The sequence below is a fragment of the Prionailurus bengalensis genome, chromosome A1 (genome assembly GCF_016509475.1).
Source record: "Prionailurus bengalensis isolate Pbe53 chromosome A1, Fcat_Pben_1.1_paternal_pri, whole genome shotgun sequence".
In the NCBI taxonomy this organism is placed as follows: Eukaryota; Metazoa; Chordata; class Mammalia; order Carnivora; family Felidae; genus Prionailurus; species Prionailurus bengalensis.
In genome coordinates, this window is record NC_057343.1 from 192131930 (window position 1) to 192157946 (window position 26017).

Consider the following 26017-nt stretch of genomic DNA (forward strand, 5'->3'; position numbering starts at 1 on the left):
CCATCATAGATGAAGAGATTACTTAAAAGAATAAATAAATAGAAGTAATGTGGCCTGGCCAAGTGTATACAAACAAAAGGGAAGATGTCTCCTGGAAGATGGATATCCAAGTACTGTCACAAATATTGGTTGGAGGAAAAAACAAAACAAAAAACAACAACAAAAAACATTTAGTGTATCAGTGACCTTCCTCAGAAAAAAATTGTAATTCTTACCTCTCCTTTAAATAACTTGCTATTAAATATAGGGATAAATCATAAATAAAATAAATAACAATTACAATATCTTTCTATCATCCGAATGCCAAGAATGTGCTAAAGACTGTGCTAAGTGTTTTAGATGCATTTTTTTTCTACCTTATTTGTAGCCATATAAAGTGTGTGATAATTAAACAATATGACACCATGGTCAAGGTTATGGACTTGAGAGCTGGGAGTCTGGGGATAAAATCCTAACTGTTCATAAAGCTTTGGGCAAATTAAAAATCTCTCAAAACTTGTTACCCACATTTTGAAGGGGGGCTGTACATGTAAAAGAGAAAATGTATTATTCAGTTAATGTTCTACATGGTACTTATAGGATTCTTGACTCTATGAGCTCATGTTCACATTTTACAATTGAGTAAAATGAAGCTTTGGCAGCTTCAGCAATTTATCTGAGATCTACATTGTCCCAAAGACTATGGATTTTCCAATATAACTTTATGCCCTTCAAAGGAAATCCATCTTTTGAAATGTGGCAGAGTTGGAACACACAAAAAGAGGGTGACCCACGTGTACCAAGTCCAGCAGGCACATTTTCCTTTTTTTCCTACAGCCCCCAGAATCACCACTCAACACACAAAGGTTGGACACAAATATGGGCAGTGTAAGTGGGGCCTTCTTTGCCATTACTTAAGAAGGACCGCATGGTGCTCTTTGTCAGGGTCTCCCCAAAGGCTCTGCTAAAGGGCCACAAATTACTATTTTCATTTTTGAGAACCCATGGTCATTTGCCATAATATACATACCAATTGAGTTTAACACATGAAATTATTAGCTGTTACTTATAGCTTGATTAGAATTAGATTCCAATTAGGAATTACTTAGAAAAGAACTAAGAATGGAAAAGAGAAACTGACAAAGATAAAGGGAAAGGACAAACCTTGAAAAACGGGGCTAAGGCAGGACACCACAGTCGAAGGCATGTCTCTTTCCAAATTCCTTCCTTCCTTTCCTTCCTCCATTCTTAATTCACCTTCTTGTTTCCTCTGTCAATGTTTTCAATAATAATAATTTATGGAGCACCTGCTCTGTGCCATAAAACGTATCCAAATGTTTAACACAGTGCTAAACAAACAGAAGGAGCTATGAGACTTTTAAGTGTTACATAAGAGAAGACACAGGGCAAGAAGAAAAAAAGGTGCCTTAATTCACATGAAGTCCCCAAACCTAATTCACATTAAGTTCATAAGCACTTGCTAAGTGCCTGTTCTGTATAAGATACTGGGAACAGAGCAATCACTGAGCTCTAAGAACAGAGATAAGAGATTGAAATGGCAGGAAACTCATAGGCTATCTCCAGGCAATCATGAAAGGGAAGTCTCTAGGTATAGGAAGTAAAAGTCACTCTGGACCCTCATCCTTGAATACTCCAAGATAACAGAGTCAGCAAAATAAGGTATCAAAAGAAAGCAACAAACACAAAAGCAAAGCATATTCAATTCCAAATTCTGGTCAGTTCTATTGGAAACAACAACTTTTCATTGTTGTTTTCTCATCTTTTTCTCATCTGCTCTTGATATACTTGCTTTTTTCCTTTAAAAATATAAACTGAATTGCTCTAAATGACATCACCCTAACATCCAGTGGAATTACCTTCTGCCAACCACTGAGTTTACCTTATTCAAAGGCAGTTACACCAAATGAGTTATTCTAAATACATGGGGATCTGAAAAAACCGAGAAAAATTTATTAACCAAGAATTCCTTCTGGAACTATGCCAAAATAGGCCCATAGAAGCTCAGCAGCAAGGAACAACATACCATCTTTCAGTTAGTTAAGTCCTACAAGAAAAAAAGCCAGTGTGCTTCTCCAGGCCTAGAGCAGTGAGAGGGTGAGAAAAGTCATAAAAGCAGAAACACCTCTTTTCTGGACACTGACATTACTGTTTCACTTTCTACTCACTTGGGCATCCCAAGTGGGTATAAACATTTTCTTCCTTCCATCCTGCTGTCAAGAAGCTATTTACAGGATAGAATACGACTAGTTAAGGCAGAATACTCCTACTCATTTTACCCTGTTAGACAATCAAGGAAAGTTTTTAAGAAGATACTAAAGGGGCGCCTGGATGGCGCAGTCGGTTAAGCATCCGACTTCAGCCAGGTCACGATCTCGCGGTCCGTGAGTTCGAGCCCCGTGTCGGGCTCTGGGCTGATGGCTCGGAGCCTGGGGCCTGTTTCTAATTCTGTGTCTCCCTCTCTCTCTGCCCCTCCCCATTCATGCTCTGTCTCTCTCTGTCCCAAAAATAAAAATAAACGTTGAAAAAAAAAAAGAAGATACTAAAAATATAGTTTCATGGAAAATGGAAATCTGAGTAGACAGATTAGTAGTACGGATATTAAATCAGTAATTTAAAAACTCCCAACAAACAAATCTCCAGGACCAGATGGCTTCACATCACTGGTGAATTCTACCAAACACGCAAAGAAGATTTAATACCTATTTTTCTCCAACTCTTCCAAAAAGTTGAAGTGGAAGGAACTCTTCCAAACTTATTTTATGGGGCCAGCATTACCTTGACACCAAAACTAGACAAGGACACCATAAAAGAATTACAAGCCAATATTCCTGATGGATATATATGCAAAAATCCTCAACAAAATACTAGCAAACCAAATTCAAAAACACAATTCTGCAATTAAAAGGATCTTGCACCATAATCAAATGCAATTTATTCCAGGGATGCAAAAGCGGTTCAACATCCACAAATCAATCAATGTGATACACAACATTAACAAAATGAAGGACAAAAACCATGTATTCTTCCTTTTTAAAATTTTTTTTTAATGTTTATTCATTTTTGACAGAGAGAGAGACAGAGCATGAGTGGGGGAGGGGAAGAGAGAGAGGGAGACACAGAATCTGAAGCAGGCTCCAGGCTCTGACCTGTCAGCACAGAGCCCGATGCAGGGCTTAATCTCACAGACCATGAGATCATGATCTGAGCCGAAGTTGGACGCTCAGCTGACTGAGCCACCCAGGCGCCCCTTGTAATCTTCTTAATAAAAGCAGAAAAAGCATGTTACAAAATTCAACAACCCCCCAAAAGCAGATATAGACAGAATACACCTCCATATAATATAGCACACAGCCAACGTCATACTCAATGGTAAAGAGCTGAAAGCTTTTAGATCAGGAATGAGACAAGGATGCACACCCATGCCCCATTTATTCAACACAGTATTGAGAGTCCTAGCCTTATCAGTTAGATAGGGGGAAAAAACATAAAAGGTATGCAGATTAAAAAAGAAGTAAAACTGTCACTATTTGAGGATGACATGATTTGATACATAAAACACTAAAGATTCCACTGAAAAACCATTAGAATTACTAAACAAATATGGTCGTTGGAAGGTACAAAAGCAATATACAAAACTTGGTTGTGGTTTTATACACTAACAATGAACTACTGGAAAGAGAAATTAGGAAACCAATCTCATTTACTATTGCAAGAAAAAGAATAAAATATCTAGGAATAAATTTAACTGAGGAGATGTAAGATGATGAAAACTGTAAGACATTAATGAACGTAACTGAAGACACAGATAAATGGAAAAATATTCCATGCTCATGACTCAAAACAATTAATATAATTAAAATGTCCACAGTAACCCCAAGCAATCTACAGATTCAATGCAATCCCTATCAAAATTCCAATGGCTTTTTTTTACAGTATTAGAACAGTCATAAAATTTGTACAGAGCCACAAAAGATCCTGAGAAGCCAAAGCAATGTTGAGAAAGATGAACACATCTGGAGGCATCATGCTTCCTGATCTTAAACTATATTACAAAGGTACAATGATAAAAACAGTCTGGTATTGTCCTAAACATAGATACATACATAAATGGAACAGAATAGAGAGCCCAAAAATAAACCCAGGCATATATGGATAATTAATTTATTAGGAACAAAGGAATCAAGAATATAAAATGGGAAAGACAGTGTCTTTAGTAGGTGGTATTGGGAAAACTGGACAGCTATATGAAAAAGAATTAAGGTGGACCACTATCTTACACCATATACAAAAATGAATTCAAAATGGATTCATGACCTTAATGTAAGATCTGAAATCATAAAGCTCCTAGAAGAAAATATAGGCAGTAAGCTTCTTGATACTGGTCTTGGTGATGGTTATTTGGATCTGACTCCAAAGGCAAGAGCAAATGAAGCAAAACTAAACAAGTGAGACTAGATCAAACTAAAAAGCATCTGCCAAGAGAAAGAAACCATCAACAAAATGAAAAGGCAATCTACTGAACAGGAGAAGATATTCTGAAATCATGTTTCTGATAAAGGGTTAATCTCCAAAAAATACAAAGAACTCACACAACTCAGTAATGAAAAATAATCTGATTCAAAAAATGGACAGATGATATGAACAAATATTTTTCCAAAGAAGACACACAGATGGCCAACAGGTACATGTAAAGGTGCTCAGTATCACTAATCATCAGGGAAATGTGAATCGAAACCACAATGATATATCACCTCATAGCTGTCAGATGGCTATTATCGATAAGAAATAACAAGAGTCGGTGAGGATATGGAGTAAAGAGAACCTTTGTGCACTGTTGGTGGAAATGCAAACTGTTACAGCCACTATGGAAGTTTTTCAAAAAGTAAAGTACAGGAGCTCCTGGGTGCCTTAGTTGGTTAAGCGTCCAACTTCATCTCAGGTCATGATCTCACAGTTCTTGAGTTCAAGCCCCGCATCAGGCTCTTTGCTGTCAGTGCAGAGCCCGCTTCAGATCCTCTGTCTCCCTCTCTCTGTCCCTTCCCCTCTCGTGCTCTTTTTTCTCTCACTCAAATATTATATTTTATGTAACATTAAATTATTTAAATTACATAAACATTAAAAAAATTAAAAGTACAAATATATTATCTACCAATTTCACTTTTAGGTATTTATCAAAAACATGAAAACACTAATTCAAAGATATATATGCACCCCTATGTTCACTGCAGCATTATTTATGGTAGTCAAAATAGGAAAGTCATCTAAGTGTCTACTGATGGATGAACAGATAAAGAAGATGAGGCATATATTTACAATGGAAAACTACTCAGCCATAAAAAAGAACAATGTCTTGCCATTTATGACAGCATGGATAAACCCTGAGGGCATTATGGTAAGTAAAGTAAGGCAGGCAGAGATAGACAAATACCAAATGCCTCACTTATATGTATAAATTAGAAAACAGAACAAATAAACAAAATTCATAGATACAGAGAATATAAATTGGTTACCAGAGACAAGGGTGGTTGGGGGATAGTTGAAGTGAAGGGGATAAAGAGGTATAACTTCTAGCTATAAATAAGTCATAGGGATGTAACATAGTACATGGGGAACATAATACAGTTATATTGGATTGCATATTTGAAAGTTGCTAAGAGTATATAAAATTTAAAAGTTCCTACCACAGGAGAAGACATTGTGACTATGTAACAAATGATACCCAGACTTATTGTGGTGATTATTTTGCAACGTACATTAATGTCCCATCAAAATGGCATACACCTGGGGCGCCTGGGTGGCTCAGTCAGTTAACCGTCCGACTTTGGCTCAGGTCACGATCTCATGGTTTGTGAGTTCGGGCCCTGCGTCGGGCTCTATGCTGACAGCTCAGAACCTGGAACCTGCTTCAGATTCTGTGTCTCCCTCTCTCTCTGCCCCTCCCCTGCTCATGCTCTGTCTGTCTCAAAAATAAATAAAACATCAAAATGGCATATATCTGAAACTAATGTCAATTATACTTCAATTAAAAAAAAAAAAGGTTTCAACCAGGCACCAAACTATAACTGATGTGTGATTCCAAAGTAAGATTTCAGAGCAGAATAAGCAGAATCGATGGAGGAAATATCCAAGAACACCATACTGTTTCAAGAAGATGCAAAGGTCAAAGGGGTGGAGGAGAGGGCATTTGCAAATAGACAGTTCTGGAGGGGGCTACTTTTTAACCTTAAGTTCAATAATAAGAGCCTGGAATGAATCCCATCTGAGGTCTTGCCATGGGTGTCCTAGCACGAGAGGGATGTGTAGGTACTGGAGGTAGAAGAGAGCTGCTAACTCAAAACGAGTGTGTGCTCTCCGAATCTGTCAAGGAAAGGATGTAGATTATTTTTCAGAAATAAGACATGGGCCAAGTGGGAGAGAGAGCTGTCCTGGTGATATCAGAAGCCCCACCCAAGAGGAGGGAGACAACGTTCTGGGAGACAAGAGGTTTCTGTGTGGAATGGAAGGGGGATGAAGCAGCCTGTCCAGCAATGGAATGTTTTGCCTATTTTTTTCATAGGGGTTGTAAGAGATGCATTGTACTTCCAGGACTGAGAAGCTAAAAAGAATCCAGAAAATGCCTCATGAGGGAAGAAGTCAGCTTAACCATCTACTACTCCCAGAGGGCACAGAGTCACCCAGACAAGGAACAACTCTCTCACCCTGTACCACCACCACTACCCCAAGAAGGTTCTAAAACTATAGCTGGCAGCTTAGCAGATCAGAAGGTGAGAGTAGACACAGCTGGAAAGAGTCATGCTCCTCTTCCCCAAAGTAGGAAGCCACCAACAAAGGATATCCAGGGAAGAAAACCAAACATTTATTTCCAAATGAGGTTTAAAGCGTTGATAAACACCTTAGATGAGATATTTAAAATTGCTGAACTGAGCCTTTGTCATTTAAAATACCAACACAATGCTTATAATTTTTAAATAAGCAGAAAATCCACTAGGGATTGGCCAAGTTTTCCTAGGAGGGATAGAGGGGAAGACCACCCTTAGCCGATGTTTCAAAGAAAAAGTGAAGACAAAAATAAAGTTGCATTTTAATTATGAGTTGTGCTTATTTGACATATCAGTTACCTATTTGCTCAACAAAGATTTGTTGAGTGCCAAGGGCTGTGATAGACAAATGAATACAATGGTGAATAAATCCTACAACAGGGCTCTTGCCTGCAAGGAGCTCATAAAGCAGAGGGATGGAATGGAGGCTGCCTTGAAATAGCCTGTTCTCCAAAGCAGATTGATACTGAGATAGAAAACACGCTTTGGGATAGTTCATATCTGGATGTGAATTCCAACCACTCCACATACCAGCTGGAGAGAATTACCTAATTATTTTGCGCTCTAGCTTTCACCTATAAAATGAAGATCAAATGATCTGCCTTTAAAGACCGCCAAGAGGATTTAAGGAAAATGTATACGAAGTACATATGGCTAGTAATCCTTTAGAATCAAACAGACAAAATTATGGATATTGCTATTAAATATCCCGTCATAAAAGTTAAAATGCAAGATTTGGCAGAAAGTATTCTTCCCAAATCACTTGTGTCTCACTACTCATCTTTCTTACACTCTATAAAAAGTCCCACTCAACTCACTATAATATTTTTATTTTCTGAACTTCTTTATATAAATAATCAGTGCCATACAATCTAGGATTTAATCATCTCATTTCCTATGCTTTAATTGTCTTCTTGCACAAAGTCTTATCTCCCAAATTATATTGTAAGAGCTCACTGAAGACAGGGCAGGCAATAACATTTTGGAGCATTTGCTAGACTACTGTAGATCTTCAGCAAATAGAATTAAACAGAAAGGACTTAAGTTTTAAAATTTGTCAGTGTCTGAAAATGCAGGCTATTCAGAGCTCCCACTGTAAGCGCAAACACAAACAAGGCAGTCTCTGTAATCTCCACTTAAACTGGCAAATACTCTACTGGCCAAAGCAGAAACACTTCTTGGTACCTGCAAATCACCTTCTGACTGAAGAGAAACTACTTTTGGTATTGAGGTGGGTTCCATACATTACAAAGACAGGTAGGCGGAGAATAAACTTTCTCAAACAATTCTTCAAGTTGAATTTCAACATGGAATCTTATTGAGTCTGCCGATGGCATTTTGAAAAGAATTTCATTAAATGTTGCTAACATGTCATAAGCTCCCTTAAATGGAAGGGTAATGGCTCATAACATTTGTAAGCTTTTTAATTTCATGGAATATGAGCAGCCTAATCAGGACCTATTAAAGTCAATCAACTGTGCCAAGTGGGGCTACCTACCTTTGCTTTTGTTTCTATTTTTCCTTGTGGGTACACCCCGTGAACCAGGAGGCAATAGCCCCAGTATCATTCTTTAAGGCTAACATTGGTGTGTAATATTCTCAACAACCTCTGATGAAACCATCACAGCAGCGTTTGTATGTATGGGTTGGACAGACACCTCTCAGGAAATGGCTTTTGGCTTCTGGGAAAGAGAGATTTCCCTTTCCATTTGCTTCAGCTCAGAGAGTGCAATTTTGGTAAGATTCAAAATCAATCTTTTGACCAATGTTAGTGGAATTAATAAATGGAGATGAATATAAGGAACCTTATTTATATTTTCAATGACAATGGTACCCAAGCTACCAATCCTTCAAGACCTACCTCCAGGTTCTCTTCTATCCTTAAAGCTTTTAATTATAATAGTGTGGGTTTATAGGGCCGAAGTGCCAGGCAGTGCTCTGAGCACCGTCTTCTCATGAAATTTTTAAAATAACTGTATGATACTATAGTTACTCCATATTATGGAGAGAGAAATTAAAGCTTGAGACATCAAGTATCATGGCCCAAGTTACAAAGCGGTGAGTAGCAGAGCCAAGCTTCAAACTTCATTTTACTCTGACTTTCAATCACATGTACTTTGCTACTATGTTGTATTGCCTTCACGATCACCATGTTTCAAGATTTCCCAAGGGGATGGAGACATTTCCACATAGGGTCTAGAGGAGAGGAGGTAGGATGATAATCCAGGATAGTTGAAGGCTGTGGAATCAAATAGGGAGAACTCACCCACCACCGTCAAAGAAGAATGTATACGTCAAAGTTGGAGAAGCAGAACTGAGTCTAATGAACCAGCTCAGGGCAAGGCCACAACAGAAGGATGATTTAGATGTGGGGAAAGCCAAGAGCAATTCAGAAATGGAGTAGAGGCCGAGCAAAGGCAAGCAGTGTGACACTAAGACTGAACACACAGAAAGGTTAGTTACACCAAGACTGTGAACACATGGGGAAGTCAGAGTTCCACTTTTGTGCACTGCTGGTGTAGTGTGGGGCACACCAGATGGCTTGACGGAGGTGGGTAGGACCAGACAAGTTCATCATGTAAACCTTCACTGTAAAAAAAACGCAGAATGATAGACAGATAGATGGTGTCCAAATACAGTGTCTGAATTTAATTACCAATTATACAAAAGATCAGGAAAACAATTCATTTATTCTCTAGCCTGCCATTAATGACTACTGGACCAAGAAAACATAGAAATTAACAGTGTACATTCTTACACTGACTGCCATGCACACCCACTATAATACGTGAAGGTGAAGAGAGATTAGTGTTCATCTTAAAAGAAGAAGAAAATTCTATCCAAAAACACTTACTGCATGGGTGCCTGGGTGGCTCAGTCGGTTAAGCACCCAACTTTGGCTCAGGTCATGATCTCACCGTTTGTGAGTTCGAGCCCAACATCAGGCTCTGTGCTGACAGTGCGGAGCCTGCTTCAGATTCTGTGTCTCCCGGTCTCCGCCCACCCCCACCTCCCTCTTGTGTGAGCATGTGCAAGTTCTCTCTCAAAAAGAAACAAACACGACAGGGGAAAGCAACTCAAAACTCCTTATTGCACTGTAGGGGTACTACAGCAAGTATCAGTTGAGGTTGATAAGAAATGAAGGAACGGTTCAAGGAATAAGAATGGTAGTGGGATCTTGTACGTACTTTATTTGAAGAACTTGTAAGAGAAGTTGAATTTATAATGAAGAAGACAGAATCCTATCTTCAAAGGGGTTCCCAGAGGTGATTAAGCCCTAACGCCCTAAGACATCCATTACATGTAACAAATTAATTCTCTCCTATGAATCTATGATGCTACCAGCTATTTGATGAAAAGGAAGAACTGGGGACACAGTCAATTATATTTTCTGTGTTCTGTAGTTTCCCATCAAGAACCAGAGTTAAGAAAGGCCAGATCTTTGGAAATCTGAAATATCTAGAGATCTTTACAACTTTATATTTGTTTCATTTTGATGGGCTCAGAATGACGAACTGGTAACTTGTAGTCTAAGCTTCTGGACAAAGTCAGAGCTATAGAACTTAAGATTTTGGGAATATCCTGGCATTTTCCCAGAGTCAGACTTATTCCGCACATGGATCCTTGGTTATTTCTAAACAGATACTGTAATAACATTCTAACACAAGGCATGGCCAGGGAAAAGTAATGGTGTAGTCGGAGACGAGTGCCTTGGGGAAAATAATGGCTTCCGAAGGAAGCTGTGACTATGTGAGGCAAGCCTAGAGAACAGAGGCCATCTGAAAGGGACTAAGGAATGGCCAGACAACAGTTGGCAGCAAAAGGAAATAAGACGCTCTCCTTTTCATGCAACTGGCAAGGTTCCTGCATGTTTCTATGGGTTGGAGGGAAAGCAGGTCAGGTAAACAGCACCGGCTTACATCTAAGTACCATTTACCATCCAAGGTAATATGCATCCCAGTTGAGAATATGGGTGGTCACGACAACATGGGTTGGAATGTCAGGGATGTGTTCTCCATTAACCCTTGTATTTGCTCATCTCTAAAGAGAGGATAAAAATGATAGGTTCCTTCTATGGTTACTATAAAGAATAAAATATAATTTTACATTAGAACTGTGGCCATTAGCTATTACAACATGAGGGCCTAAACACATGAGATTCAAACTCAGCACACATATATGGGCAATTACCATGGGCAGAAATCTCTGCTAGGTGATTTGGTACCTATTAGTTCGCTTAATCTCCAGAACAGCAAATCTTTTAATATGTATTAAAGTTACAGATATTCAATATTAAAAAAACACAGTGAAAACTTGCATATCCTCAGCAATACTAAAATTGTCTAACCACTCTCAAGTTCCTGGTAGCAATTTGTTAGTTCCTCAACAGAATACTCCAGGCATCTGTAGAGTCTTTTATTCCTCTACTTAGCCTAGCCTCAGTGGTTTTCCTGGCCTTAAGTTTATTGTGTAAGGTTGTGTACATGAAGCCATGGATACTATACTTTGTGGTGGTGTTAAGGACTTTTCAGGGGTGATTTTCAAGTAGATGCACTTTTTGCCATATGAGCCAACTTAAAAGTCAAAGCCAGGTAACCTGCCCATATAATCCACATTGCTGGATTCCACACGATAATGAGCCCAGGGGCCAGCTGGGGTTGTAGGAACCCTGACAGAAACAGTTCCCACTACTTCACCCACAGAGGGTGGGTAATTGTCTTGCAAAATCCAGCTGGCACTGGCCATCTTTATATACTAACTCTGATACAATGTCAAATTTGGTTTTCTTTTCATTAAACTTCTTCCTGTATCTCCCTAACCAGAGTGCTGCTTAGATATGATGAAAGAAACATTTTGTGATGCAGTTAACTCTTTGTGGCAACAGTCAAAAGCATGGGGAGGATTCCACGTCTCAGGAAACTCACACGGGAAGACAAGAAAAACATTATTGAGAATGCTGAGAAATAAATGAAAAACCTCTGTTAACAACAGAAGTGAGAAACAAACATTGAAACTATACATCTATCCAATGATATGAGTATTCATGTATTTCTCAACTATTAATGGGGGTGGTACTTAAAGAAAATTCATCGTTCTGTAACATTACTCTCATATTTCTCAACATAACTGTCGGAGCCTTAACAGAGTGCTAAAACCAATCTACACAGTTTAAAATTGGAAAACTGCAATTATCGGGCCATCTGTACTTATCTATTACTGTAGAGATGTTACTTTTTATGTCCAGGACTCTGATGTTACAAAATGAAAGCTGTGGCTTACGAGGTAGAGAGAAATCTACCTTATTGCACAAAACAAAGGGAAAAAACAGAGTAGTCTACTTGTCTCATTTTTTTCAACATGGTGTTTTTGTTTTTTTTTTTAATCAGTCTACTGGTTCTTCTTCTACTTTCTCCAAAATGCAACAAGTACATCTGCAAAATATTTATTAGTCTTAAAAGCCTCATTTACTTGGTGGACCATTTGGTATTTGCCTAGAGGCAGAATCACTGCTGATAAAAACAGAATCATTCATGGAAATGGAACGTCCTGCACTCATAATTTAGGCAACTGCCATTTAAAACATCGCTGGTGATAATTTACCGAGAACTGCATCAAAAAGGCTATGCTCAGCTGCTGATGGGGATCAAAGAATCAAAGTAATAGGAAGTAGTTGCTTGTATCTTCATATGGCAGACAGGCATTTTTTTTCCAGCCTCGGAAATTATATCTCCTGAAAAATTATCACCGTTTATGACAAATGAACATTTTTTTTTTAAATTGAGACTAGCATTGCAACATATCCACTGCAATTATAAAGTGCTGGGTATGACAAAAGTTGTCAGGAGAGGAGCATGTTTTGATTGAGGCATTTTTTTTAAGTGATATTTTTGCCAACCCTTTCGGAGTGAAGAACAATAAAACTTTTATGAATGCATTACATTCTTCTTCCTTACAGTTTGCTCCTCTCTCCATCATACTCCCCAAAACTTAGCAAATATCATTGGCTAAGAGATGCCACCTAGCTCAAGTAGGACTCTTCCTACCATTAAAGGAACATAAACCAAACCACAGGAGACTCTGGTGCCCTCCTAAATGTTGTTTATGAGATAAGCACGAAATATCCCTGCACTGACTAGTCATTATTGGCTGCTGGGACGTTCGTGAAACCAGGAGTTAGACAATGCTGATATGCCATAGTGATGATGAAGAGAAGCTCAAAGATTTGAAGGGCTGGAAGGGCTAATTTCATTCTCTTAAACTTTCCTGTCTGTAACACACAGGTCCACTCTTGGGAGCTCACATTGGCCTGTGGATGGCATGAATCAAGACATACAGCAGGGCCGAACTGCAAAGTAGGGGAAGAAGGGCTTTTAGTACCTTTCATATCACTTTTATCTCTTGCACCTAGTTGGCCCCACTTGCCTGTGGCCTCATGCCACATAGCCGTTCATGTCCTCGTCTACATAATAGAATACGTGGCGTGTGGTTCACGTAATTCTACATAATAGAATACGTGGCGTGTGGTTCACGTAATTCTACATAATAGAATATGTGGCGTGTGGTTCAGGCAATCAATCTATAAGGCCCCATAAAAGAGAACTTGTCTTTGTCTCTCTACCTGAGATGAGAAGCCTTTAGAGAATCTTCGAGCCAGCAGTATCCTAAGAAAACATCCATTCACTTACTTAAACACACCCACACACAATCACACAATCTGCTTTATTTCCCTGGGACATGCACTAGTCTAGAAATAGGGATGCAATGGGAAACAAAGCAAAAAATAAATTATTATACTGAAAGTTTATATAGTGCTCTACCCAGGTACTGTTCTATAAGCAGCAAAATTTACATAATTATTTGAAAGAAATGAACTCCTATGATCCTGTAATACGCTTATGAGGTAGTGCTATTCCTATGCCCATTTTATAAATGAGGAAAGTGAAGCAGAGAAAAGGTCAAAGAATTTGCTCAGGAGTCAGGATTTTATTCCAGGAAGGTGGTGTTCCAGAGCCTGCTCTTAAATATCTCTTAGTAAGTGCTTTTTGATGTCCCTGCCATCATGGAGATTATAAAGTAAGAGCGGTGGCAAAGAGGTTAAGTATATAAATATATAATTATATGACAGAATATATATAATATAAAGATAGAAATAGATATACTTGTGTAATTCATATGATAACACCATGAGGAAAACAAAGCTAGTAGGTAAGGGATATATTCTTGACAGAGTGATCAAGGAAGGTATCCATGAGAAAGTGCCATCTGAGCAGAGACCTAGCTGAAGCAAGGCCAGGTTTTCATCCAGTCTGGTAGTTCTCAGACTGTGGTCTGTGGAACCCTCCTGGCACGTAGGCATTGTGTGGCTGGTGACAGGGACACTGGGTAGGTAAGAAAACAGGCTGCAGGGCTCCAGCCATGGCACAGACATAGCAGCTGAACTTCCATCTTGTCTGGATTTGGGGGTTTCGGATAAATTTGGCTTATAAAAAGATTCCATGACTTAAAAAAATAATTATAGAAAACCACTGATCATGTCCAACCTCTTTAGCTCACAGATAAAGAACTGAGGGCTCAGTGCTGATCAGCAGGACAGTTAAGAAGAAAATTCAGATTCCTTAAATTGGAATCTGGTGTACTTTCTAGAACACCGAACTGCCAGCCTTAACTCACCTTCCTATCCAGGACATTGTATAGTCTCTGGAGGGTAAACATAGAGGGTTTCATCCAACAGGCTGTGTCTCTCTGTTTGGGAACTCCATAATCAAACTCCAGGCTTAGAAAGAGGAAGTACACAGGTGCTCTAGTTTGTCTCACGTATTTTATTACACTGTCTCCACCTCTGCCTTCTATTCGAGTTTATATTTTTCCTGATCTTAACCCATTATAGCTGTTGTTACTATGTTACTGTAAGTAGTTATGAGCTACCTCAAATCCTTGCGGAAGTTTGCATGTACGTGGGGAGAAGGAATATTTGCTGTAGGGCGTTGGCGTGAATATACATTTCTGAGTCTTTGAATAAATGAGATCTGCATGGTGGACCTGTGGGCATCACAACAGGCAGTAAGAAAGAATTTGGGGCAGTCTCCCTGACCAACGGCCCTCAAGTCATACAATCAGATGTTCTTAGCCAGATTGTATGTGAAGTTTGGAACTACTACTAAAAATGGCCATTACAGTTCTAAGGAACATCTGACCAAAGCCCTCAGTAACTCTTATATTTGCAGCATGACCTTCATTTAAGAAAAGTATACACAGTCAATCCCTCCCAAATTAAAGGAAGAACATGAACCCTATCAGCCCATTTTAATTCTATGGCAACCAAAAGCCTCTGAGTAACTATCTCTGTTTCCCAGGATAAACAAACAAACACATCAACCATAGTATTAAGTGTCTATCTACTCAAGACTGTTTGTCTGCTTAAAAAAAAAATGAGTAAGCAGCTGGTTCACACTATTGTCCACAACAAATTACAACACACAAAAAGAGAGATACATTTCGGGAACGGCAATCAGCTTCCCAGTGCAGATGGGCTTATAGATGACCCTTCCATCTTTTAATAATCTCCATAATTTATGTGTGAACAAAGAAATGCAAAGATGCCTTATGCACCCCTCTGACTTAGTACAAATCACTTTTATTTACTCGGGCAATACTTCATGGTCCAGTTAACTTCTTAATTAAAGACAGCAAGATGCTCATGTTCCATGCAAGTGGCATGGAAAATACTGTTTTATGTGCAATATGTTCAGCTGGGAGTTGAAGCTGTTTTGCTTGCTGAGGAGAAACCACCGCAGCCTTCATTTGGTTCCTCAACTAACCAGAGACATGGCTCTTCTCGTCGCAACTAAATTGTAACAGAGCCTCTTCAGACAAAGCTTGTACTTGTCTGCCATCCCACATTCTGCCACCCCCACCTTTTCTTTGTCTCATGCAGAGAATGCTGAATCCAAATTTTCAACTTTCTTTTCCCAATCTGCCTCTTTCCCAGTAATGCTCTGTAGTGGTCAGAGAATAGAGACCCAAAGAAAGCATGCTCTAGGAGTCTCAGGGAGGGGAGAGTGTGGCCGTAGCAGGCCAGAGCCTCAGCCTCCAAGAAGCTCTGATGCTGCTCTCCCTTGCCGCTGCGCTTGCATATGATTTCAAAACCCACAGGAGCCAGACTGCTTGGGGAAACTGGGGCACAAAAGAGAACCAAAACAAAAAAGAAATATTAGGGAACAGTGAATCATAAATGACTAAGATCTTAAGAAGCCAACCTAATTTCTGAACTCTGCATGGCGAGATTTATACATTCTCTATTCCATAAACCAAGGGCTGTACCCTCAAGGGACTTCAGAGCCCCATCATATAAATAAATGCCTTAAAGCAGTTTGGGTATGAGACAATAGTGCCTGGTGGAGACTGTGGCAAACCAGAGAACAAATGTCCATCTGAAGAAGGCAACTTCTACTCAGCTCCAGCCCTTAGAAATATCAAACCACTCTGCCAAAGGTTTTTTAAACAAGAATTAGAAAATGTAGATTTTTTTTTAAAAAATGTGTAATCTTCAAACATTTAAATATGAGAAAAATTCATATTAAAAGAAAAAAAATACTGCATGAGGCAAATAAACTAGATCCATGAGCTGGATTCAGGGTGCAACTTCTGTCATAGGTTTTCATACCAACAGCTCACTTGATAGCTCACAAGGTGGGTCACTGAAGTTACTTCATTTAACTCTCATAGATTTCTGAAGTAGAGAATATTATCTCAGTGATGAGATCAGCCATAATTAAGTCTGGTCTTATTGCATTATCCACTGTTGTCTCCAGTTCGTTCGTTCGTTCCTTCCTTCCTTCCTCCCTCCCTCCCTTTCTTTCTTTTAGAGCTTTATATTCCCTCCAGAACTTAACATACCTTCCAGGAAGTTATTCCCCATGAGAGGGAAATGGCCGGCATCACTCAACTTATTGTACTGAACAGTGTCATGAGAAAATAATTTGCCATAAAAATAGTGTGTTGATATAGAAGAAGACTAAAATTCTGGATTTTTATTCTGACTTTGGCTTGGTAGAACTTGGGTACATCCCTACCTCCTTTCTGAGCCTTTGGACTCCATCCATTAAATGCAGTGATGGTCTAACTGACCTCTTAGGGGCTTCAACTTCCACCCCAGATAGATCTTGGGAATTCTAGCTGGTGGAAAAACTCTTAATTCATATCATACTAAAATCAGAATTAATTAATTAATTAATTAATTTATTTATTTATTTATTTTTAATCAGAATGGAATTAAAAAAAAACTCATCTTTCCATAAAACAAGGAGATGAAAGATCCAAATGTAGAAGTCCACAGTGAGAATGACCAGCTCAGACTTTCAAGGAGAATGCAGTATTTTCTCAACTTTCATGAATATTGACAAGGTGGTATACCCTCAAAGCCCATTTTATATGTGGAGTTCAGACTTTAATATGAACCAACACTTAGCCTGATTTTTGTACAACACCAGTGTTTGTGTTTTAATATTTAAATATTTTATTACATTTGGCTCTTTATAGATCATAAAATGAGTGGAAATGTCATTACTAGATCAAAATGTATAAGCATTTGTAAGGTAATTGATATGTGCTATAAAAGTATTTTTTTTTCAGAAAGGTTGGACAAAGAAAAAATAAAGACTGTGCCAGTACTAAAATAATTTAAGCAGAAGATGAGAAACAAATGAATTGAACATTGGAAGAGTATAATTCACTGAAGGAAAAAATTAAAATTAAAAGCTATTTAACAGTAAATAGATTTCCTTGGAGGGCAATGAGTTTGTCATTAAGATGACATTTGAGAAGAGGAGGAAAGACCATCTGGTTCAGAGCAAGTTCAAACATCAGGTGATATGCAGGCCACATGACGATGATGCTGGTAGTGGAAATTACTGTCACCGTTATGTTCATCATCACTGTTGTCATCATCATCAGCAACGGGTGAGAGCAGGAGTCGCCATTCCTGGAACACTTACTTCATGACAAGTTCTGTATTAAGCACTTCACAAACATTATCTTACTTGCAACCACCATGATGTAGCCATGAATACCAATGTTACAAGCAAGAAAACAAGAATTTGCCAAATTACAAAGGTTCTCAAAGATCACTCATCTGTCAAATGGTAGCACTTGCTGCCATCCAAGTTCAACAATATAGCACAGAGGTTTAGCCATGGTGTGATACTGTCTCTTGGAACAGGCAACTTTTAAGAACCACATTTAGTTTTGATATCATAATTCTACACACAGGTTTTAGTAAGTAAAGACATCTTAAAAATATGTGACTTTTTATAGGATAAGGAAATTTAAAAGACATATAAATCTCAAGTCTAATATAATAATTTTCTATTTTATTCTCTTAAACTAATTTTTTATCTTCCTCCAACTTCTTTTTCTGCCTCTCCTCCCCTAAACTTCTAAATTCCATATAGTAATGGGCTAGGACCCCTATGCCCAGCCCAAGTATAGTTGGAAGTGAGTATAGAAATAAATTCACTTAAAAAAAAAAAAAGAAAGAAATTCATTTGCAACTTTCCCATTGCTGTAGGCCTGGTGCAACATACTTTTAAGAGTAGCTACCCAGAGTAGCTAGTGTCCCTTCCTTTGTCACTTCACGGGAAGTTATGTAAAAGCACCATCTAGTTGCATCATTCTGCAAAGTAAGATGAGCAGTCTCTCCAAAGTAGGGATCTGCTACTTTTGTCCAAATTGATTCTTTGTGGTTAAAGGTTTCCTTAGTATTAGTTCATTCAACCTATCTACTAGTAGCACTTGCCAAAACTTTGTAACTGTATTCACCAATTAAAAAGAAGCCTATCAAACACAACACTCAAAAAACAAATACTCCAGTAAAGAAACGAGCAAAAGATATGAGCATACACTTTTCCAAAGACATCCAGATGGCTAACAGACACATAAAAAGATGCTCAACATCACTCATTATCAGGGTAATACAAATCACAACCACAATGAGATACCACCTCACACCTGTTAGAATGGCTAAAATTAACAACTCAGGCAACAATAAATGTTGATGAGTGTGGGGCGAACACTTTTGCACTGTTGGTTGGAATGCAAACTGGTTTAGCCACTTTGGAGAACAGTATGGAGATTCCTCAAAAAATTAAAAATAGAACTACCTTATGACCCAGCAACTGCACTACTAGGTATTTATCCAATGGATACAAACATGCTGATTTGAAGGGGCACATGCTCCCCAATAGCCAGCACTATTAGCATACGGCAACACTACTGACAACAACCAAAGTACGGAAAGAGCACAAATGTCCATTGAATTATGAATGGATAAAGCAGCTGTGGTATATATACACAATAGAATATACTTGGTTATCAAAAAGAATGGAATCTTGCCATTTGCAATTATGTGGATGGAACTAGAGTGTATTATCCTAAGCAAAACCAGCAGGATGAGAAAGACAAATATCATATGATTTCATTCATGTGGGATTCGGGATACAAAACAGATGAACATAGGGGAAGGGAAGGAAAAACAAGATAAAAACGGAGAGGGAGGCAAACCATAAGAGATTCTTAAATAAAGAGAACTAAGGGTTGCTAGAGGGGAGGTAGGTGGGGGGGAATGGGCTAAATGGGTGATGGGCATTAAGGAGGACACTTGTTGGGATGAGCACTGGGTGTTACATGTACATGATGAATCAGTAGATTCTACTCCTGAAATCATTATTACACTATATGTTAACTAACATGGATTTAAATATAATTAAAAAGAAAAAAGTACCATCATGTTGAAATGGTCATTTAAACGCAGAATTTTTTTGGCATTATATCCTTTAACTTTACAAAATTCTGTGCTAATGCATTCAAGTAGTATTTCTAGAGACAGGCTGGTCTTTGGATGTCATGGTAGAATAGTTAATTTAGTGTGTGCCCTTTTCAATCTATTTTCTGAGTGGCACAATACTTACAGAAGCTATGCATCCATGTGGCTAATGCTAGCATGTCCTGGGACTTTCATTTAATTCCCAGATGCAAGTTTTTGTAGGGATGAACATTTTCTCATTAATTTATCTTCCAAAGTGATTGCTATCACACTAATCAATTTGTAGTGACTTTACAGGGTTGCAACCTTCAATAATGAAATTGGATACAGTATTGAACGTTGTGTGGATTGCTTAACCAATCCCAATTCCTTTCAGATCAATGAAACACAAAAGCAATACATCCATTAGTTATCCTCACTTAGAGGGGTTGAGTAATCTTCTTCAACAGGGCACTGATCTCTTTTCAATGGGCAGAAGAAATAAAGGCAGGTGTAATCTACAGGGAAATGATACTGCAGATACTTCTTCTGAAAAGACCCTCCCAGGGGTGGCTGAAGCAACAGTCAGGTGCATCAGCAAAAAACCAATAAGCTGAAACTGCCAGAATGGAGAAAGGAAGGGAAGTTGCTACGTGTGAGGTTCATGTGAGTGCCCTGAAAGGTTACAACTCCGTAGGTATGGCAAAGTCTATTGGTTGCCTATCCAACAGGCCTTCCACACATTCCTTGCTACCAGAACCCCAGTTTTGTTCAGCGGGCAATTACCCCTGTGCTTGAAAGAAGGGGAGCCCTATAGATTAAGTCACTAGCTTCTGATATCGCTCTCCTGCCTTTTGGATCTAGCATATCTGCTTTTACTTTTTGTGAAAATCCAAAGAGATACCAATTCTACCTTGGATGCCATGCTTAGTGTGTTATTCTCTAGTCCCTTCTCAGTGCTCTTATATCATCCAAAAGGGAAATACTCAAGGTCTATGCCCTGAACCACTTCCACTATCTCTCTCCAGCCCAACCAAGAAAAAGCAATTGCAGGCAAGCAAACACACACACACACACACACACACACACACACACACACACACACACAATCTTCTTTAAGTTGAATATTAAATAAATGGTTGAAAGATCTTAATAAAGTGATGTGGACAATGTATTCTTAAAATTATTCAGATACACAAATTGTATGATTCCATTTAAGAAAAGTTCTAAGAAATGCAAAGTAATGTGCAGGACAGAAAGCATATTGGTAGTTGGTTGAGGGACTATGAAGGGGTAAGGGAGAAACTCTTAGGGGTGAAAGATATATTCATTATCTTCATTGTGGTGATGACTTCATGTGTGTGTGTGTGTGTGTGTGTGTGTGTGTGTGTGTGTGTATATATATGCAAAAACACTTCAATGTACACACTTTAAATAGGTGTAGTTTATTCTATATCAATTATGCTTCAAAAAAGCTCTTAAACTATTAAAAATTATTTAGATACAGAAAATTTACTGTTAATATATTATTTGGAAGAAAAAAGGTACAAAAGAATATGCAAAGTATGGTTTTATTTAAAAAATATACTTGTAGGAAATGCCTAAAAATGTACACTGAACTGATATTTAAAAAAAAGTTTTTTTAACATTTATTCACTTTTTGAGAGACAGAGACAGAGCATGAGCAGGGGAGGGGAAGAGAGAGAGAGGGAGACACAGAATCCGAAGCAGGTTCCAGGCTCTGAGCTGTCAGCACAAAGCCCAATGCAGGGCTTGAACCAACAAACTGTGAGATCATGACCTGAGCCAAAGTCAGATGCTTAACAGATTGAGCCACCCAGGTGTGCCTAACCTGGTGTTTTTCAAAAAAATGTTTATTCATTTATTTTTGAGAGAGACAGAAAGCACAAATGGGGGAGGGGCAGAGAGAGGGGGAGAGAGAGGGAATCCCAAGCAGGCTCTGCACATTCAGTGTGGAGCCAGATGGGGGCTCAAACCCACAAACCGTGACATCATGACCTGAGCTGAAGTTGAGCACTTACCTGACTGAGTCACCCGGCTGCCCTGGTATGCAAAACTGTTAAGAATGCTTCCTCTGCAAGACAGATTTAAGTGATACTTTATTTTGAATGATTTATTATTCAATTTTACAAATATCTACTGAGCATATACCATGTGCTGGAAATGGCAATAGGGTTAGGGAATATAGTGGGGAAAATCTGCACAATCTCCTGCTCTTCCTAATTTATATTCTTAAGCAAGAAAGAATGTCAAATGATGACAGTTACAAGGAGGAAAAAAAAAACAGGATGATGTTTCACATATGCTGTTACACTAAATGAGGAAGGTCTTTCTAAAATGGCAACATGTGAACTGTGAACAGGATGACCAGAAGGAGCCCTCTATGAAAAACATCTAGGAGAGGATTTTCTAGGCCTTCATGAGGAGTCAGGAGTTTATTCTGGGTGCAGTGGCAAGAGGATGGAGAATCCTTTGGGAAGAGGTGGAGAGACTTGACATTTTGAAACACCCATTTTGGCTACAATGTAGATGTGAGGCTAAGAGAGAAAGGTAGCAGAGAGAGATGGACATTGCAAGGGTGTAGGTGGAGGAGGATAGGATGATGGCCGCAACCTGCAGGTAGCGCGTGACGGAGAAGAATAGGTACGGGCACTGTTTCAGCAACAGCTCATGTGATTTACGGACAGATTTTGTTATATATGCATATCTGTAGGTCTTTCTTTTCTTCAGTGAGAAGATATTTATTCTGTTGTCAGAATAGCTAAAGAGCTCTATTCACTATTTATTTTTTGAAAGGAGAATACTTTCTAAGGACAATGAAAGACAGTCAATTCTGACACTCTGGTTTCCTTAAGTGATGACAAGAAAGCATGGAATTTAGCTCACTGATTTTTCAATATTAAAATAAGACTTTTGAGGTTATCATTAGTTTTTAAGCTTTCTGTCAAGTATATCTTTGACTTGGTATCATATGGCCATTGATTTTCAGATACGCTGGCTAAAAATTTGCAAAAAGTTCAATTCCTGCACGTGGGCCTAAGAGATGTACCTGTATCCCCTTTCAAGTCTTCTGAAACACGTTTTTCAATTCCTTTATATGACTCTAATTCTACACCAAGGAAACTTATGTCAGGATATTTTATGCAAAAAATCAATTATTCTACCTATGATCTTAAAATCTGCTCTCTTGGGGCGCCTGGGTAGTTCAGTTGGTGAAGCGTCTGACTTTGGCTCAGGTCATGATCTCACAGTTCATGAGTTGGAGTCCCACATCGGACTCTGTGCTGACAGATCAGAGACTGAAGCCTGCTTTGGATTCTGTGTTTCCCTTTCTCTTTGCCCCTCCCCGACTCGCACTCTGTCTCTCAAAAATAAATAAAATAAAATAAAATAAAATAAAATAAAATAAAATAAAATAAAATAAAATAAAATAAAATAAAATAAAATAAAATAAAATAAAATAAAGTAAAGTAAAGTAAAGTAAAATAAAATATTAAATAAAATAAAATATTAAATAAAATATTAAAAACATTTAAAAAATCTGCTCTCTTGTACCATATGTTGCTTAGCCAGATCATTTATATGTTTACAGAAATATCACTAATACAGAAGGCTTGGCAAGCTTTATCCTACAGGCTATTTTTTGGTGGCCCTCAAGGTAAGAACATTGTTTCATTTTCAAAGAGTTGTAAAGAAGAAAAAAAACCAGAAGTCTAAAATATTTAAATATCTGGCCCTTTACAAATAAAGAGGTCATCACCAGTAGAAGGAAATCATAAGTCAAAACTAGTGACTTAAAAAGTTTAATCCAGAATAAGAAGATTGGTACGCACACACACACACACACACACACACACACACACACACACTGAAATATTATGCAGCCATAAAAAGAATGAGATCATGCCATTTGTGACAACATAGACGGACTTAAGAGGGTATTCTGCTTAGTGAGCTAAGTCCGATGAGAAAGACAAATACCATATGATTTCACTCAGATGTGAAATCTGAAAAAAACAAATGATTAAACAGACTAACAAAAAACCAAATCATACCTATAAATACGGAGAACAACTCCGTTTGCCAGAAAGCCGGTGAGCCGGGATGGGCAAAATGAGTGAAAGGGATTAGGAGATACAGGCTTCCAGTTATGGAATGAGTAAGCCACAGGAATAAAAAATACAGCATAAACAATATAGTCAATGATATTATAATAATGTTGCACAGTGTCAGATGGTAGATACACTTGTTCTGAACATAGAGTAATATATAAGCTTGTTGAATCACTTTTTTTAACCTGAAACTAATAGAACATTGTGCCAACAATACTCAAAACAAGGTTAATACAGGTAAGATTAATCTAAAGTACAACTAGTAACTCAAAAGATGATTTAACCAACTTGCCAGGCTGGGAGAAATAAATACAGATCAAAGCAATGCTTCTAAGAGTGATTTCTTAAATGCTGGAAATTGACTATTTCCATTCAGTTCAACATGGAATCATCACTCAGCCCTCCTTATTATAATCTTATCTCATGATTCCTTCTAGGTTGTAATTTCTTCAAAGATGAGAGATACTATAAATATAGTACTCTTTGTACTTTAGTGCTAACTCAGTGTGCTACGAGTTCCAGTTAAATTTTATAATCACTGATTGGGTTGCTGAAGTGATTTTCTCTTTCTGATAATTTTAACATCACGACTCCCTCCGTTTTACTAGGCACACAAGGAAGTAAACTTATTGGCAATTCAGTAGTTGCATCCAGTTTAACAGAATTCAGTAGTTTAGACAGCATTCAGATAAAAGTACCCACTGCATAAAGTTGCTGAATTTCATTAATTATGCCCATTGATGCACGCCATGAAAATAACACTTTGGGGAGCTTTCACATTACTCTTTGTTTGCAGGTGGGCATGAACCAATCCCAGAAGAGCAAATGCATTAACAATCCTTTTCAGACAGCAAATTCCACCACCCCACCGAAAAGACGAACACAGAAACAAAGCCAAAGAAACAACCGAGAAGAAAAAAAACACTCAAAAGCAAAAATTAATTCTGATCGTATTGCTTAATAAAAGCAAACCAGAAATCACTTCTATCGTGACAAAACTAACAGATGAGAGAAAAAGCTTAAGTAGGAGACTCTGGTTAATAGAAACATTTTGGAATTCGATTTCCTGCACTGGAGTCCCTGGTCTCCTACTTGGTAAGTGTGTGGCTTTGAACACAGTACCTCACTCAGGCTCAATTCTTTAATCTGTAAAATTGAGGTGACAATAATTGCCAACCCTATGGACAAATCTGTGGATTAAATTAGGTAATGGTAATGCCTGCAAAGCAGCAAAGTACATGGAACAGAGAGCATTAATACCAGATTAATACCAGACCAGAGTAATTAGTACCATTTCAGAGCATGGTTGCTGATTACTGAATTGATTCTAACCAACCTTGGCTACCTTGTCCAAATTCTTAATGAAAAACAAAATTCTAGTTCTTTAGTTCTGTGTTTCTAAAGATAGTATCTAAAGCACTTGGCAATTAAAAAATGATAGCAATACTTTTGGGATTTGTATAGTACCTAGAGCACATCCACATTTATTTTCTTGGCTTATTTGCAGCAGAATCTAGAAAAGTTCATTAACAGAGGTTATTACCCTCTTTTTGGCAGGAATAGAGAAAGGCTCGGAGAGGTCATCATCATCGTTTACGTTACCACAGCAGTGCTTACGCTTGAGACTTCAGATATGAGCATATCTCACTACCTATATTACCATTCCTTCCCATAATCCTCTATACTCTGCTGATGGCTGATGATAAATTTCCCCAGATCTAGAGTCAAGGAAAACAACCATTACTTTTTCCTGCAGCAGAAACTTACTGGTCGGGACTGGATTTCTTTGGCGTAGAGAGGTTGCAAGAATTCGGAGTCTCCTTCTAGTTTTAGACCTTTGTCTGTGATTCTCAAGTTCCCCATTCCATCCTGAAATAGAAGCACAGAGATAACATAGAAAATGCAATTAGCCAATATTTCGAAAAAACCTCAGGCTTTCAAAAACGGAAACAAAGTTATTGCCCCCCTTTTTCTGAGAGGGTGAAATGAGAGGAGGTCCAATAAAATACTAGGAAGTATTGTTCAGTGCAATTATGCATATTTCCCTTTTTGCTCACTTATTCTGAGAAAATTCTATTCCAAGCAACCTGTAATGCCCCCTAGTCATTTACTAGCACAGATGAAGGAAGCCCTTCTGCTAAGAAGTGCAGAAAGAAGGGAGCCAGGAGGTGAGTGGGATAGAAGAAAAAGATAATTCCCCAGGTTAAAGAAAAAGGTCCAGTTTCCAAAACTTTATGCAGAAATTGTTAACTGGTAGCCTCATGGTC

The 26017-nt window shown here is 38.3% G+C and overlaps 1 protein-coding gene across 3 annotated transcripts in view; it reads right to left on the reverse strand.

The window, feature by feature from the left end:
- Positions 1–26017, reverse strand: part of SGCD (sarcoglycan delta) — a 564070-nt gene that overhangs the window by 194728 nt on the left and 343325 nt on the right. For all 3 annotated transcript variants that reach the window (XM_043597493.1, XM_043597502.1, XM_043597487.1), the window contains exon 3: positions 25518–25619. In XM_043597493.1, coding sequence (XP_043453428.1) covers positions 25518–25619 — 102 coding nt within the window. The remainder of the gene's footprint in view (positions 1–25517; positions 25620–26017) is intronic.